General features: G+C 49.7%; 1 protein-coding gene across 1 annotated transcript; it reads right to left on the bottom strand.

The window, feature by feature from the left end:
* Window positions 1-8,900: 8,900 nt before the first annotated feature.
* Window positions 8,901-13,076, bottom strand: LOC109942585 (probable LRR receptor-like serine/threonine-protein kinase At3g47570). Its single transcript, XM_020544682.1, has 2 exons — window positions 12,502-13,076; window positions 8,901-8,999 (listed from the first exon to the last, which is right to left on the bottom strand). The coding sequence occupies exons 1-2, from the start codon at window positions 13,033-13,035 to the stop codon at window positions 8,901-8,903; spliced, it is 633 nt and encodes a 210-aa protein (XP_020400271.1). The 5' UTR covers window positions 13,036-13,076.
* Window positions 13,077-17,189: the final 4,113 nt, after the last annotated feature.

Here is a 17,189-nt window from a genome sequence, read left to right as displayed (position 1 = left end):
GCTCGAGGTTTTTCTGTCTGTCGTGCGGGGTCCCGTGGCGCTAAGCATCGGCGGCGACGGTGACCACTCGCTGGGAAAATGGCGGGAGCATCTCGCCATCGTTCCAGAGGTAGAACCACCGGCGCTGCCACCCTTTATTCGAGGACGCAAGGATGGCGGGAATGTACAGCGACGCCCGTGACTGCCTCAGCTGGAGGATGCAACCGCCGGCCCGCACTGCCGCGCGGACCCTTCTCTCCCCCGTCGGCGAAGCAAAAAGCTCCGCGGAAAAGAGATGAGTCCACAAGTCCCAGTGGGGGGCGATCCCCAAGTACCCTTCGCACACCGCTACGAAGATGGCGGCTTGCGAGATGGAGTTGGGGCTAAGATTGTGCAACTCCACCCCATAGTTGTGCAGGATCGCCCGCATAAAGCGGCTCGCCGGCACACCGAATCCCTGCTCGTGGAAGGAGACAAAGCTCACGACGTACCCCGGCGGCGGGGATGGAGTGGCTCCGCTCGCGGGGGGGATCCACTCCGGCCGCCTCTCATCAGAGAGAGGGCGAAGTAAACCCTCAGCAACAAGATCCTCCAGATCACCCACCGTGACTGTGGAGAAAGGCCAGGGTCGCGCGACGAGATGATGGTCACCCGGTCGGCCATCAACGAGCAAAGGGGATGGTGGCGAAAAGAACAGGGTGGGCGGTTTCCTTTTCTCCGGCTAAATCTCTCAGGTTGCGAAAACCTAAGAAGGGGGCCAGAAGTGGAGCAAAGAACCGTCGACCCTCCCCCGAGTATATAAAGACCAAGGCGAGACCCGTTCAACGTTTCGCCCGGACCTGCCGCAGGATTCAAAAACTCGAAGCGAAACATCCGCCTCGCGAACCACTCGCCCCATCGCATTAACTCCGCGGCGGGACAGGCGGCGCCTCTGGCAGGGGAAGCGAGCGACGCTTCGCCTTCGCCATAATGACCGCGTCAAAAAAGGTACGCCACGTCATTCGATTTCGTGTCCTTTTCCTCTTTCTCTCTCTTACAACAGGGACCGGGAAAGGGGGATACCCCGAAAAGGACCCTTCTCCATGAAGGAAACAGGCTCCGAGCCTCCCTACTGATCATAGGTTCGAAGGCTGGCCCCTCGGAGGGGTTTAACAGCCACCTCAGAGCGCGTGGGCTCCACACCCACTACTGGTCAGAGGTTCGAAGGCCGGCCCCTCGGAAGGGTTCAACGGCCGCCTCAGGCCACTCGGGCTCCGCGCCCACTACTGATCAGGGGTTCGAAGGCTGGCCCTCGAAGGGTTCACAGCCGCCTCAGACATAGAGCGAGGGATGACCCTGGGTACGTTCGATACATAACCGAGGCTCGGGCTACGCTCCCGAGGTACCCTAGGACATTTCCGAGACCAGCGGGGACGATCTTGTAACGGAATCCCATCAGAGGGAGGCATCGAGCCCTCGGACCCCGTCGACAGGGGATCGGGTCCGGCAGATCACCCGCAGGTACTTTTGGGCGCGCCTCTGGGCCTCTAGCCGACCCCTAACAAATGGGGCACGGACGTCCGCTCGGATTACCCGCCAGCAGCTCACCGGAGACACCATGTTCGGCGCTCTCCGAGGGCAACATGGCGCTTCCCCCCCTCCTCCTTGCGAAAAGGCGACGCAGGGGCGTATGTAAAAAAGTCGAGTCTGGCCCTGACCGTCCTCTCGCCCTGTGCAGAGGCTCGGGGGCTGCTCTCGCAACCCGGCTCCGGCCAAACCATTGACAGCGTCAACATACCAGCCCGAGAACTTGGAACCCGACCGTGCACCCGGGCTACGGCCAGCTCGCATGAGGGAACGACCAGACCAGCCGAAGCATTGCGCGAGGCATTAAGACCTCGGAGGAGTCAAACCACTCCTCCGAGGCCTCGGGGGCTACACCCGGCGGGTGCGCTCGCGCACACCCATCGGAACAAAACGCAACCGAGAAAGGCTAGTCCTCTTGCAAAAAAGTGCGACAAAAGCCTCCAAGCGAGTGCTAACACTCCCTTCGAGGCTCGGGGGCTACTGTCGGGGACCATAATTAGGGGTACCCTCAAGACTCCTAATTCTCAGCTGGTAACCCCCATCAGCACAAAGCTGCAAAGGCCTGATGGGTGCGATTAATTCAGGGATCGATCCATTCGAGGGACTCGATCACGCCTCGCCCGAACCCAGCCTCGGGCAAGGGCAGCCGACCCCGGAGGATCTACGTCTCGCCCGAGGCCCCCTCCAGCAACGAACATACTTCCGGCTCGCCCGAAGCCCAGTCTTCGCCAAGAAGCAACCCTGGCCAAATCGCCACACCAACCGACCAAAGCACATGAGCATTTAATGCAAAGGTGGCCTGACACCTTTATCCTGACGCACGTCCGCCGATCGACAGAGCCGAAGTGACCGCAGTCATTTCGCCGCTCCACTGACCGGCCTGACAGAAGGACAGCGCCGCCTGCGCCGCTCCGACTGCTGTGCCACTCAACAGAGTGAGGCTGATAGGCAGCCAGGCCCGGCCTCAGGCACCATAGGAAACTCCGCTTCGCCCGACCCAGGGCTCGGACTCAGGCTCAGCCCCGGAAGACGGCGAACTCCGCTCCGCCCGACCCAGGGCTCGGACTCGGGCTCAGCCCCGGAAGACGGCGAACTCCGCTCCGCCCGACCCAGGGCTCGGACTCGGGCTCAGCCCCGGAAGACGGCGAACTCCGCTCCGCCCGACCCAGGGCTCGGACTCGGGCTAAGCCCCGGAAGACGGCGAACTCCGCTCCGCCTGACCCAGGGCTCGGACTCGGGCTCAGCCTCGGAAGACGGCGAACTCCGCTCCGCCCGACCCAGGGCTCGGACTCGGGCTCAGCCCCGGAAGACGACGAACTCCGCTTCACCCGACCCCAGGGCTCAGACTCAGCCCTGACCTCGGCCAACGGTCTCCGCCTCGCCCGACCCAGGGGCTCGGACTCGACCTCGACCTCGGAAGACAGACTCGACCTCGACCTCGGAGGAGCCTCCACATCGCCCAACCTAGGGCGCGGACCGACCACGTCAACGGGAGGTGCCATCATTTCCCTACCCCAAGCTGACTCAGGCTACGGGGAACAAGACCGGCGTCCCATCTGGCTCGCTCCGCCAGACAAGTAATGATGGCGCACCGCACGCTCTATGACGATGGCGGCTCTCAGCCCCCTTACGGAAGCAAGAGGACGTCAGCAAGGACTCGACAGCCCCGACAGCTGTCCTTCCGCCAGGCTTCAGCGCTCCTCCGACGGCCACGACACCGCACGAACCGGGTGCCAAAACCTCTCCAGCTGCCACGATGGTATGTACTTAGGGCGCTTGCTCTCCTCCGCTAGACACGTTAGCACTCTGCTGCACCCCCATTGTACACCTAGATCCTCTACTTGCGCCTATAAAAGGAAGGACCAGGGCCCTCTTACAGGAGGGTTGGCCGCGCGGGGAAGAGGACGGGACAGGCGCTCGCGTGAGGCCGCTCTCTCCCTCTCCCGCGTGGACGCTTGTAACCCCCTACTGCAAGCGCACCCGACCTGGGCGCGAGACGAACACGAAGGCCGTGGGAATTCCACCTCTCTCACGCCCGTCTCCGGCTGCCTTTTCCCCCCTTCACGCTCGGCCTCGCGCCGACCCATCTGGGCTGGGGCACGCGGCGACATTTCACTCGTCGGCCCAGGGACCCCCCGGTCTCGAAACGCCGACAAGTTAGTTAGCTAATTTCACTAGCAATTTTTTAGCCAACTAACTATTAGCTCCAGAACATTCAAACACCCTCTTAGTACATGTAAATAGGGAGCACGAGATATATTGTTGTGTTCGAACACTAGAGCTTCGGAAAAACTAAAATGATCACTAATAACCAATATATAATGTCAAACTTGGCCGTTTTAATATTCGGTGGTTTTTATATGTTGAGGCACCGGAGGGTTCACAACAGTAAAAGAGGACATTTTTGACGGCCAAAGCCGCCGGACATAAGCCCTAAGCCGTCGAAAATAGCTGACAGAAGGCTTATATGTCCGACAACACCTGTCCCTCGGTCTTAATGGGTCGAGAAGAAGCTTATGTCCGACAGCCGCAAAGGGCCATCGTTATTTAACTTCGATAACGACCGTAACAGTCGTTGGTGGGGCCCACGGTCCTTATGTCCGACGGCCCGCTGATAAGTCGTCGGATATAAGCTCTATTATGTCCGACGACTTATCAGTGGATCGTCGGACATAATATGACTATACGTTCGATAGCTTAATAAAGCCATCGGACATAAGACTATTCAGCAGGGGCAAAAAAGCCTCTATTTTTGTAAATTTCTGACATTTATAGAAAAAACACAGATTTCATATATATATATACACATATTTCATATACAACCACATATTCACATTCACAAACATCAATTCACATAAGCATTCACATTTTTAAACATCACCTCACATTCACAAACACATAGTTCTAAATAGTTGCAACAAGTCTTTAACATCAATATATAGTTCCAAATCTAACACTAACATAGTCTTTGACATCAACATTGACATAGTTCCAAATCAAAAATATTTGAAGAACTGTCACACATATCCGTCACCTGGCTGGTTGGAGTTATAGCCACTTCCTCCGGCTAGACTCTGGGAGTTGCAAATGTTGTTCACCCAAGAAGTCGATGTGTCGTCTTAAGCAGACACATCTACAGGTGCGGAAATTGTAGCGGGAGGTGTCTCAAAGCCCTATAACACACGCACATGAAATATTAACCACTAAGTTCTTCATTTTAACATATAAGGCATCTATGAACATGTCACACATGCATATGTGTACATACCACAGGGAATTGTGGCGAAGGTGGAGGCGACAGCATTGGCGGCGGTAGTGCAAAGTCCGAAGGTGGCATCTCATATGTTGGCATCGGGACGCCCGCTTGTTGTGCCAGTTGCTACAAATTATATACAAAGAATTGTTAAGAAAATAAGGTACACATCATGTGTTTTTAGATGTTACAAACAAAATGTTACATCAACTTACTGAGAGTAGAGCTTGATTCTATGTCTGGAGGTTCGAATAATACTCGTCCTTCTTCTTCTAGTACTAAGCTTGCTGCCTCTGGTACTCTATTTGTTGCCTCAAAACTGATTGATGATAATATGCCTACTGACGCAACACTGTAATCTCTATCTCTTAGGCGGATGATCGAGAACGGGATGACTGCGAAGACGAGGATGTGGACTGTCGTCCACGGCATCTCTGCTCCCTAGAATCAATCGTAGAATCAAAAATACTCAACCTACAAGAATGAACCATGGACTTATTATAGCAAACCATGGACTTAGTATAGTAAACCATAGACTCAATTCAATCGCAAGCATATGAGAGCCATCGTAAATTATTACGTAGTTAAACTAATAAACCACACCAGTACAATATTATATAGAAAAAACATTTTACGGGACCCTAAATCATATAAAATAACCTTATTTCCGAGGGTATAATAATCATCCTCGAAAATTAAAAGTTTAAATTATCTAGACACCACTAAATGAACTAAAACAAGCTAATTTAAATACATAAATAAACTTCGGTCGTCGGACATAACCAACTAAACAATATTTAATAAATAAATCATTTAATACTAAAAATAACTACTAGCAAACAATTTATATGCATCTACAAAATTATATTACAAGCCAAAAAAATACTCACTTAAAAGGCGTCACACGACATGGGTAGGACGCCGGTGAGGTGGTGAAGGTGGGGCGGACGCCGGAGGGTCGGGGCGGGTGCCGACGAGGTGGTGAAGGTGGGGCGGACGCCGATGGGGTCGGGGCGAGCGCCGACGTGTAGGGCGGGGCGGGCAGGCGCCTGCGGGCGTGGGGAGGCGCCGACGGCCACTAGTAGAAAAAGGCTCAACGCCTGCGGGACGATATATTTTTACAGACGGATCCGGTTATCCACCGACTGTGCTATTTCTAGCGGCGGTTCCTTAATAAAACCGCCACTAGAAATCGATTTCTACAGGCGGTTCCTTAAGAAAACCGCCACTAAAAATCATGGATTTCTAGTGGCGGTTTTCTTAAGGAACCGCCTGTAGAAATCGATTTCTAGTGGCGGTTTTCTTAAGGAACCGCCATTAGAAATCATTTTTATCCTTAATTTTTCGAGTTTTTCAAACGACCTCGTATGACAAAACCACCAAAATAAAAGTTGTAGATCTCTAAAAGTTATGAAACTTTGTAGTTGACAACCTTTTTATTTGAACTCATTTCGGATCTCAAAAATTGAATCTAAGTATGTCAAATTTAAAATTCAAATTTTGCAAACTACCTCGGATGAAAAAAGTGTCAAAATAAAAGTTGTAGAACTTCAAAAGTTATTTAACTTTGTAGTTGACAACTGTTTTATTTGAATTTGTTTAGGGTCTCAAATAAGCAATTTACACTCAAATGGTTGTAATATGTGGAGAAAACAACTACATACTAGACACAAGACATGTTATAGACGGAGAGGTAGTGGAGGGTACGCGCGAGAGTGAGGTCTACGGTTCGATTACTAACAACCGCGTAGCGCTCGAATTTTGCGCGACTTGCACTAGCGGTCCTAATAAAAATAATTTTTTTTACTATTTTTAAAATCTGTTTTATATTTCCTGGAAATGATTTGCACTGGCGGTTTTATTACGTCGACCGCCAGTGAAAATCGAGTGAAAATCGATTTTCACTGGCGGTCTTCAGTTACCCGCCTGTAAAAATGATGATTTTTACTGACCCCTAACACTGGCGGTTACGATAAACGCCACTAAAAATAGGTTTACAACCGCCACTATAAAGCTTCTCTGTACTAGTGGGCGGCGCTGAATTGAAACGATGAAAGAAAGTGAAACAGTGTAGCTGACACGATGGGGTTAAAATCCCTAATGTCCGACAACCTTCTAGGCGGTCGTCAGATATACAGTTATGTCCGACGGCTTATCGGACAGCCATCGAAAATAACGTTATGTCCAACGGTCCGTCTGACAGCCATGGGACATAGGATCTTATGTCTGACGGCTGCCTTGGACCGTTGGACATAATATTATATCCAACGGCCGTCTAGGAAACCGTAAGATATAATACGACCGTCAGAACTATGTCGTTTTACTGTTGTGGTTCTAGTGAGCTCTAGTTTTACCTTGACCCCAACACATGGTCACTGTGAGAAGGCTCCACAGTGCAAAATCTGCAGTGCTGCACTGAAGAATTTGGATGAGTGAGTATTTTGGTCAAGACAAAAACACCTTGACTTGACTCACTCTTCGGTGGGGTCACTTAATAAATTCGGTGAGACTTATGAAATTTCACGTCAGCACCCAAGAAGCTGATGGATAACTCCTCTGATGCTCTTTCCGGTGACAAGTTGTCGGTGCATAACTCCTTCAGTGAAGGTGGGTCAGTCGTCACTGTTCTGAAGCTCTTGTGCTTTCTCTGATGATACAAAGCAGCTACTAGCTAGTTCCCATCCTTTTCCAAATGCGTAACGCAAGTTGATCTGACGTAGGACGATCAACACATTGATGCCCGGCCAGTTAGCATTTTTAAAGGTTTTCTCTTGGCTTTCAAACCACCGTTTCATTCTAGAATGCGATGCAATAATCCAAGCGACACTAGCTAGATAACCGATATATACGTGTAAAACAATCATTTAGCTTCGTGTAATCGTACTTTCGAGAAAATAACTTATAATTTTGTCTTGAGTCTGACATGTTTACATTTTCATTTCCACTATGACATCCAAACTGCTCCTATCCATTTAGACTAAGATTAACGAGATGTTTAGTCAGAGACTAATTTTTAGGCTCTCCATTTTATTAAATTTCAGTCCCTGAATTGATAAATACAGAAACTAATATAGGTTTTAGTTTACATGTTTAGCAATTGAAGGACTAAATTTGAATAAACCGAAGAGGCTAAAAATTAGTTCATATAAAGCAAACACCCCCTAAACCTTCTACCTTTTCATGTCTCACAAAAAAACTATTTCCTTCATTCTTTTTTATTTTTATTGTCGTGTTTTAGTCTAAACACGAATTAATAGACGACAAATATTTGAGAACTAAAGTTAGTACTAAAATTTAAGCATCCAAAATTTAGCAGGTCGCTACTATGACCTTAGCTGGGAGATTAGACCGACAGAGATTCGTCCTATTTATACGAGCATCCAATCCATCGTGTGGCGGCTGCGGCATCCACGAATGTTTTGGCCTTTTGGGCCCGACAAGAGATCTTTGGTGCCGTGCAAAAGCCAGATTCGTTTGCCCCCATGCGCCTCACGTACGCGCGTACCCCTTTTTGTGTTCCCATGCCATGCCATGCCATGCCATGCCATGCATCTACTAGTAGTCGGAGGCTTCGAGCTCACAAAACATTTGCCTGCAAGGATCGGAATCTGCATGCGGCCGGGGCCGTACTTGCCCCATGCATGCATGATCTCACCGTACCACGTCTACAGGCTCCAGAGTGACCGATGAGCACTGCGCTGGTACTATCTTGTCTTCAACACCTTTTCCGGGCTGAGAGAGATAAAAGGCAGCCACTGGCAGGCCAGCAGAGTTGGTACTGTCCCTGCTCCTCCATCTCATCACAGTCGTCCTTACGACAGGGGCAACAGTGACCGGCCGACGTGATAGACAGCGAGCGGCAAAGCTCCAGACGCCCAGGTGAAGGCAGAGTACGGGCGGCGTACCACTGGTGTACAGGGACAGACGCCGCGCCTTTCGTGTTTGACCGCTTTGTCACCACACGTTCCTGTTGTTGGAGCAAGAGTGTTGTGTGTACATGTCCAGCCGGCCCATGCGTGTCAGGATAGCTTAGCTGAGGGACGGACAATGCCATGCATGCATGGCTACAGAGGTGAGTAGGACTGCACTGCACGCCACAGCTTCATGTGCCGCACATGGACCCTGCATGGCGGGCCGCCGTCGAGTACCCGGCCGGCCTCTCCAGCTTGAGAGAACTGTCCTTACGTGCAGGCGCTAGGACCTGCGCAGATATTTCCTAGTTCGACCACTGCACTGTACGCGTTTTTACAGAGAGAAAGAGACGAAGAATACACGAAAAACATAGTAAATCTATTCAACAGAAAAAATAACTGATCAGGATGTATAGGTCTATTTACGTGAAATATTGAATATGTACAAAACATTCTTATTTGGTCATAGTTTAGAGAATATTTATTTAGTTCCCGTTTAGTTTCTTTAGTCCAGGGACTAAAGTTGAGTTAGAAGATTATAATTTAGTCTCTATCATGTTTGGCTCTAGCAACTAAAAATATTAAAACACATTAAATAAATTATAAGATGATCAAAATATCCCTTGTTATTCTTCGTCACTAGTGCAACTAAAATAAAGGAGGAGCAAAATGTGTAATTTATATAGTTTAGTTCCTTTTAGTCACACTTTAAGGGACTAGAGACAAACATTTTACTTTCTGTTTTAGTTTCACCGTTAAATGAGACTAAAATGGGTGGACTAATTTTTAATCAATCAAACCAAACGGGACCTTAGTCTCTCCATGACCATAGGTACTACGCAAGGAAAGCAGGAGCACGAATAGAAGAGACTCCAGCATACATTAATGTAGGCATGCAGCCATAGGTCTACTGTTGTATGCCTCTATTGGGCCAGTGCTGCTGGCTTCTTTGGGGGGTCCTTCCCACGGTCACGCTTAGGGCCTCTGAAATAATGGTAATAGTCAATCACATCGTTACGTGGAGCGGTGGAGGCGGAGCCTACAGCTGGTAAACATTTTATATACTTGTCTAACTAACTGTTTTTTTCATATATATCTACGTTCATGTGGTCGTGTGATACGATATGAGCCTCGACACAGCTGAGGTTCAAACCACTCAAGCGTAATACACTACGTCTTCTTCTGTGTGATTGATGATTAGATGCAAAAGTAGGCTAACTATTATAAAAATAGGCTTCGCATCTCTATCATTTAAGACCAGTTGATTTAGAACCAGTAATCAGTATCGATTCTAACTACTAGGACCCTAGAAGAGCATACAATCAGTGGTTCTAACCAAAATTAATGTTCTGTTTTAGTTTGGAGATTGGAAGCATCAATTGGTACTAATCGATGCTCGAGAGACTAGTAATCGTTGTATTGATACTTAAGTCCATTATTTAAGCGATTTTTATTCTGGTGCTATAGATAAAGAAAAGTTATGTTCATGACTATTTTTTCATGACATTCTATTAAAGATTTGACTTATCCTAATTATGAATAAAGGTTAGCAACATGATGTTCTCATCTTTTAAAGTGAAAAATGCTTATTATGTTCTTTAGTTTTGTAAATACTTGGTTCATATTTAGGATACTCTCAATCCGTCACCAGTACCACCGACTTTGGCCGAGGCTATCGCTGCCCTGGTCAATGCCACCGCTGATAATACGCGCTTCTTGCGCGAAATGGCGGGCAACCATTATTAAAGAGCTCCTCCTCAAGGACCGCGTGATACTACATATTTGGAATTCTCTGAGACTTGACCCCCGCTCTTCATAAAAGCAGAAGAACCTTTAGAAGCCGATGAATCACTACCGGAATCCGAGACATTGCCGAGTGCCGGCCGCTTTGCCGAGTGCCTTTTCTCGGGCACTCGGCAAAGACGGCTTTGCCGAGAGCCGCACTCGGCAAAGCTTGGCTCTCGGTAACGAGCATCTTTACCGAGAGTAGGACACTCGGTACAGGTCCACACTCGGCAAATCCATGTTTGCCGAGTGTCGAACACTCGGCAAACGGGGCTCTCGGCAAAGGGCCGTCAGCGGCCGTCCCAAAGCTGACGGCCGTCAGTCTTTGCCGAGCGCCAACGGTTAGCACTCGGCAAAGAGCCTTCTTTGCCGAGTGTCGCCCAGTTGACGCTCGGCAAAGAACTCTTTGCCGAGTGCCATACCTAGACACTCGGCAAAGTATATTTTTATTTCTTTTATTTTGTCTCCCAAACTTTTTGTGGTATGTTCCTACACTATGTAGACCTACATGTATCATTTGTGGACAATTTTAACAGAGTTTCAATCGTTAGTAGATTTAGTTCGTTTATTTGAATTTCTTCGGAAAATTTAGATTTGAACTGCAGGTCACTCGAAACTTGGAAAACCGTGCATGAAAAAATGATATTCATGTTACTTAGCATAAGTTACGACCGATTCCAGGAGCGGACCAAAAACGTCGAGCAACATGCTCACTAAACATGGCCGTGAACTTGCCATCCACATGTTTAAAAATTGTATAAAACACAAACAAAAGTCAGAAAATCATGAAACTTGTCCACGTGTCATGATATCATATGTACAGGTTGTGATAAAAAATTGAGAATGTTTGGACAAAGTTGTGAGACACTATGTGTAGAAACTTAAGAGAACTACACATGAAATCATAGAGTTTCAATGTGGATCTCTTAGGTTTGTACACATAGCGCGTCATAGTTTTCTCGAAATTTTTTCAATTTTTTATCACAACCTGTACATATGATATCATGACACGTGGACAAGTTTCATGATTTTCTGACTTTGTTTGTGTTTTATACAATTTTTAAACATGTGGATGGCAAGTTCACGGCCATGTTTAGTGAGCATTTTGCTCGAAGTTTTCGGTCCGCTCATGGAATCGGTCGTAACTTATGCTAAGTAACATGAATATCATTTTTTCATGCACGGTTTTCCAAGTTTCGAGTGACCTGCAGTTCAAATTTGAATTTTCCGAAGAAATTCAAATAAACAAACTAAATCTACTAGCTATTTCAAACTCTGTTAAAATTGTCCACAAATGATACATGTAGATCTACATAGTGTAGGAACATACCACAAAAAGTTTGGGAGACAAAATAAAAAAATACAAATACACTTTGCCGAGTGTCTAGGGCTGACACTCGGCAAAGACTTCTTTGCCGAGTGCTAGATGTGTGACACTCGGCAAAGAGGAAGTAAAGAACCTTTGCCGAGTGCCGGAACGGGGGACACTCGGCAAAGAACTCTTTGCCGAGAGCCGCTGATCTGGCACTCGGCAAAGAATATTTTAATATTTTAAAAAAATCTTTGCCGAGTGCCGGATCACGGGCACTCGGCAAAGAAAGGAAATAAACTACCCGCGCGTTCTTCTTTCTCCTTCTTTCTCTCCTCTCACTCTCTCTGTCACGCGCCGCCGCCTGCGCCGTTCGCTCGCCGCCGCCTCCCCGTGCCTCCCCACGCCGCCGGCTCGCCGCGCCGCCGCCTCCCCGCGCCCGCCGCGCCCGCCCGCGCCGCCGCCTCCCCGCGCCCGCCGCGCCCGCCCGCGCCCGCCGCGCGCCGCCGGCTCGCCGCGCCGCCGCCTCCCCGCGCCCGCCTTGCCCGCCCGCGCCCGCCGCGCGCCGCCGGCTCGCCGCGCCGCCGCCTCCCCGCGCCCGCCGCGCTGAGACAACCCGTGGCCGCCGGCGCGCCACCGCCGGGGCGTGAGTTCGTCGGAGCGTCAGCGAGTCGCAACAATTCAGGTGAGTTTGTTACGGATATGATTCTCTGGATTATTCTCATTGTGGTTTGCGCACTAGTCCCTCTCACACCGACGGAACTAGTTGGGTCTACCGCCGGCGACGGTGCTGACTTGGAGTCAGCGTAAAACCTCGCGATGCCGAAATCTCCCAGAAGGGCGTTCAGGTCGTCGTCCAGGAGGATGTTGCTGGGCTTCAGGTCGCAGTGAACAGTCGGCCTCCCGCACTCGTGGTGCAAATAGTCCAGCACATCGGCTACGTTGACGATGATGTTCACTCTCTGAGAGAACCCTAGACGCTTCGGAGCTTTCTCGCCCGCCGCCGGCGCCGCTCTAGGGTGCAACCACGTGTCGAGGCTCCCGTTAGGCATGAACTCGTAGAGCAAGGCCTTGAACATGCCGCCCCTGTTGTCGACCGCCGAGCACACGGTTCTGATGGGGAGAAGGTTGCGATGCTGGATGCTCCTCAGCGCTTCGCACTCGGCCAAGAAGCTCCTCTCCGCGCCTGGCATCTCGAGGTCGAAGACCTTCACTGCCATCTCCTCCTCCATTCCGTGCCCCTTTAACCTGCATCTGTACACTGACCCGTAGCTTCCTCTGCCGACCAGGTTAGACTCCGAGAAGGCCCTTCCACCAGAAAAGTTTCTTGACTCTCTGATAAGTTGCATGTATACCAGAATGCCCCCCCATGGCACTGTCATGTAAAGCTGCTATCAGTTTGGTTCTAAGGGCAGAGTTGGACCCTATCCAAATTTGGTCACCTTTCCTGACAATACCTTGCTGCAAGCTAAACCCTTGTTCATTTGGACTATGCACCAACAGCTGAGTAATTAACTCCTGGGCTTCAGCATCTGTCTCATAGGAATTCAAAATCTCATGATACCCCGCATCCATGATGAGTTTTGAATGCAGTTTTACCCTCATCCTCCTCTGCCATCCGAATCTGATGATACCCCGCAGTCATGTCTAGACTTGTGAAAAACTGAGTTCCTGCCAACTCATCCAGAATCTCATCCACCAAGGGCGTTTGCTGATGCAAGGTCCCTCCCACCATCAAGGCAGCCGCAGCCTGGGCAAATACGCGGAAGCATGGGTACGCGCTCTTTTTTATTTAGGTATATAACTTTCGATTAGACATGATTTCTAACCATATCGTTGGTTTTCTCGCAGTCGGCGGCACATGGTGGCGCGCCTTGCTCCACGTTCTCGGCATATGCCATGGCCCACAAGGGGAAGGCGACGTCCAACGTCACCTACAACCCGGATGACGGGCCCGAGGCGTACACCAACCCCGCCATCCACAGCCGACTCAGTGAGTACACCGCAATGGCCAAGGAGGTCCATGGGCCAGATTACGATCCGAGGACCGAGGACATCGACGGAGATGTCCTCATGAGGGTCGGAGGAGGCAAGAGGCATGGGCGGTACTGGATTGCCGACGGGGCAATCGACTCGTCCTCCACTCCCACTCTCTCTCAGGTGCGAGCAAGGAGCACGAGCGCGAGCCCAGCCATACGACCTCGGCAGGACACCTCACAGCATCGTATCCAGCAACTCCAGGTTATTCCTTATCTATTCATCGTTCATTAATTTTTATATATCTTCTCTTTGCATTATCGTAACATTAGGGCGAAATATTACAGACTCAGCTAGATGATGAGAGGAGGCAACGTGAGGAGCTGGAGAAGAGGATGTCGGATTTGTTCGCGTACGTGCAGAGCCTTGGCGCCGCACAGGGTCATGCTCCACCACCTCCGTTGTTCCCTGCAACTGACCCTGCTGAGTTCACTACTCCTGTGAGTATCAAAATTTTAGTACTGCATGATATATATTCATATGTTCTCACACATACAATCTATTATCTGTGCAGCGTCAATCGGCGGCGTCGAACAACCCTCATGCTTCGTCCAGCCCTTCGCCGAACCAGTCCAGATGCCCACCTCGTTGATGATCCAGACTTGGTCTTGTGAGTGTTGGTGATGTTTGGCTAGACTTGGTCTTGTGAGATACTTGGTGATGTTAGTGATGATCCAGACTTATATCTGTTTTGTGATGATCCAAACTTATATTTGTGAGTGTTGGTGATGTTAGTTATACTTGGTCTTGTGAGATACTTAATGAGACTTATGTGCTGTGAAACCTGATTTATGTGGTGATATTTGTGATATATATGGTGTTGATGATAAATGTGTTGATTCTGTGATGCGAATGATATATAATGTGATGTGAATGATATATATCTTTTGTTTGTTTGGATGGAACAGCAAAAACAAATAAAAAAGGGACATCCTGGTCACTTTGCCGAGTGTAACACTCGGCAAAGGTCGCTTTGCCGAGTGCTATGACCATGGCACTCGGCAAAGAAGGAAACCTGGGAACCGGTAAAGCCATCTTTGCCGAGTGCTGACCATGGCACTCGGCAAAGAAGGAAACCTGGGAACCGGCAAAGATGTCTTTGCCGAGTGCCGTTGCCAAGGCACTCGGCAAAGGGACTGGCAAAGGGGCCCACTGGAGGGTTCTTTGCCGAGTGCCAGTCCACCAGACACTCGGCAAAGAAACCTCCTTTGCCGAGTGCCTACTAGGGCTCTCGGCACAGAGACTGGCTGTGGGGTCCACTAGACCCGTCTTTGCCGAGTGTCGCCGTTGGCACTCGGCAAAGGATCCGTCACCGTCACTTGGCGCCGTGACGGTGACTTTTCTTTGCCGAGTGCCAAATGGCACTCGGCAAAGTCTTTGCCGAGTGCCCGACAAAAAGTACTCGGCAAAGAAGCTGTTGCCGATGTACAGTTCGCCGAGCGTTCTTTGCCGAGTGTTACACTCGGCAAAGGCTTTGCCGAGTGTAAAATAGCCTTTGCCGTGTGTTTAGAACACACGGCAAAGAAGCTGATTCCGGTAGTGAATGGGTAAGAGTGATGGAACAAAAGTTTGGGTTGATTCGATGCACGGAGACGCAAAAGCTGTTGTTTGCCGCACAACAGCTAAGAGGGCCTGCCAGCACTTGGTGGGCAAAATTTTCAGCAATCCAACCAGCTGGGCATCAGATTACCTGGGAGGAATTCAAGCTAGCATTCCGGGAGCATTATGTTCCCGAGGGAGTGCTCCATATGAAGTCAGAAGAGTTTATCCGATTAAAGTAAGGGGGAGATACTGTAAAGCAGTATCTCAATAAATTCAACCATCTCTCCCAGTATGCCATTGACCAAGTGAATACAAATATGAAGAAAAAGAGTTGTTTTATGAAGGGACTCAATGATAGGCTTCAGCGGAAAATGGCAACATGCTTGGACCTTACCTACAGTAGGGTTGTTAGTACAGCAGTGGCAGTGGAAGCTAAAACTACAGGACATGAAAAATCAAAGGGGTTTGGAGGTGAAAGGTCAAATCAAGGACCTGAGAAAAGAACAAGATTGGTGATCCGACCTTTGAATCAAAATCGTTCTTCGCCTCGCCCACCTTCATATCCATTCAAGCAACCTGTCTTTATTCGTCCCACTACTGCCCCCGCTCCTACCAATCAGTCGAGTGCCCCTGATACTTGTTTCCCTGCTCTTCCCAGTTCTTCCACTGGTTGCTTCAATTGTGGAAAGTCCGGACACTTCATCAAGGACTGCCCATACCCGAAGTAAAATAAAACCAATTTTCAGCAGAATTCTGGGAACTCCAACCAAGGAAAGGGGAACACAGCCAACACTTTAACGGGCAAGAATTTCAAGAAAACTGGGCGGGTTTATTATACTCACGTGGCTACAACACCGGAGGGCAAGCCGGTAATGATGGGTACGTTCCTTAATGCCAACCACCCAGCAGTTATCCTCTTCGATTCTAGTGCATCAAATACCTTCATAAGCAAGAATTTTGTGGACAAACATTGCATTCCTTGCACTGAATCAAGGGGGGATTTGTTATCCACTCACCTGGGGGCCGGATATTTACTAAGGAAGTAGCCTTCCGTATACCAGTAACATTGGCAGGACGGGAATTTCCTACAAATATGATTGTTATAAAGGGGCAAGACTTAGATGTAATTCTGGGCATGAATTGGTTAGCGCAGCATAAGGCCATCATCAATACAGACTTAATGTAACGCCCCGAATTTTGCAGTTGAATTTTTTCTTTTCTTTACTCGCCAAAATTCGGGCGTTACCTTTCCCTTTTCTTTTTCCCCTCGCTAAACCTTGACCTTTTTCAAAGTTTAACGGGATTCGGTTTGGAATTCCCGTATGTATAAAAAACCCTAAATACTTTATGTTGTTTGATGCACCATGCCGCCCTTGCATTTTTGGTTGTTTGAAAGTGCAATCGCATTCATCTAAAAGATCGGATTTCGAGAACAAGCGGAAAATCTTTTATCTTTCTTTCTCTCTCTTTCTCTCTCCCCTTTCTCTCTCTCCCGCGCCCTGGGCCGACCCCGGCCGGCCCAGCCGCCCCCTGGCGCCCCCCCTTGGGCCCAATTGGCCCAAGCCGCCCCCCCACCCCCTCTATTTTTCCCAATTCTCTCTCCCTCCCTCTCATTTTCTCTCATTTTCTCTCCCTCACCCTAAGCCGCCCCCGCCCCTGCCCCCTACCCTAGGCCGCCGCGCCGCCCCCTGCCGCCGGCCGCCCCTCGCCGTCGATCCCCGCCGGTGAGCCCCCTCCCCCTCCTCCCTCTCCTCCCTCCCCTCTTCTCTCCCCACCCCCGCGCGCCCCCCTGGCCGCGCCGGCAGCC

Source organism: Zea mays, chromosome 9 (genome assembly GCF_902167145.1).
Source record: "Zea mays cultivar B73 chromosome 9, Zm-B73-REFERENCE-NAM-5.0, whole genome shotgun sequence".
Lineage (NCBI taxonomy): Eukaryota > Viridiplantae > Streptophyta > Magnoliopsida > Poales > Poaceae > Zea > Zea mays.
The sequence above is the reverse complement of the archived record's forward strand: the minus strand, read 5'-3'. Positions and strand labels throughout refer to the sequence as shown.

What these genes read in the sequence shown, in the direction of transcription:
- LOC109942585 (XM_020544682.1), bottom strand. Translation starts at nt 13,035, where the DNA reads ATGGAGGAGGAGATGGCAGTGAAGGTCTTCGACCTCGAGATGCCAGGC. An exon ending in TAATCCAGAGAATCATATCC is followed by an intron (nt 9,000 to 12,501) that starts GTAACAAACTCA and finishes ATATCTGCGCAG; the next exon opens with GTCCTAGCGCCTGCACGTAA.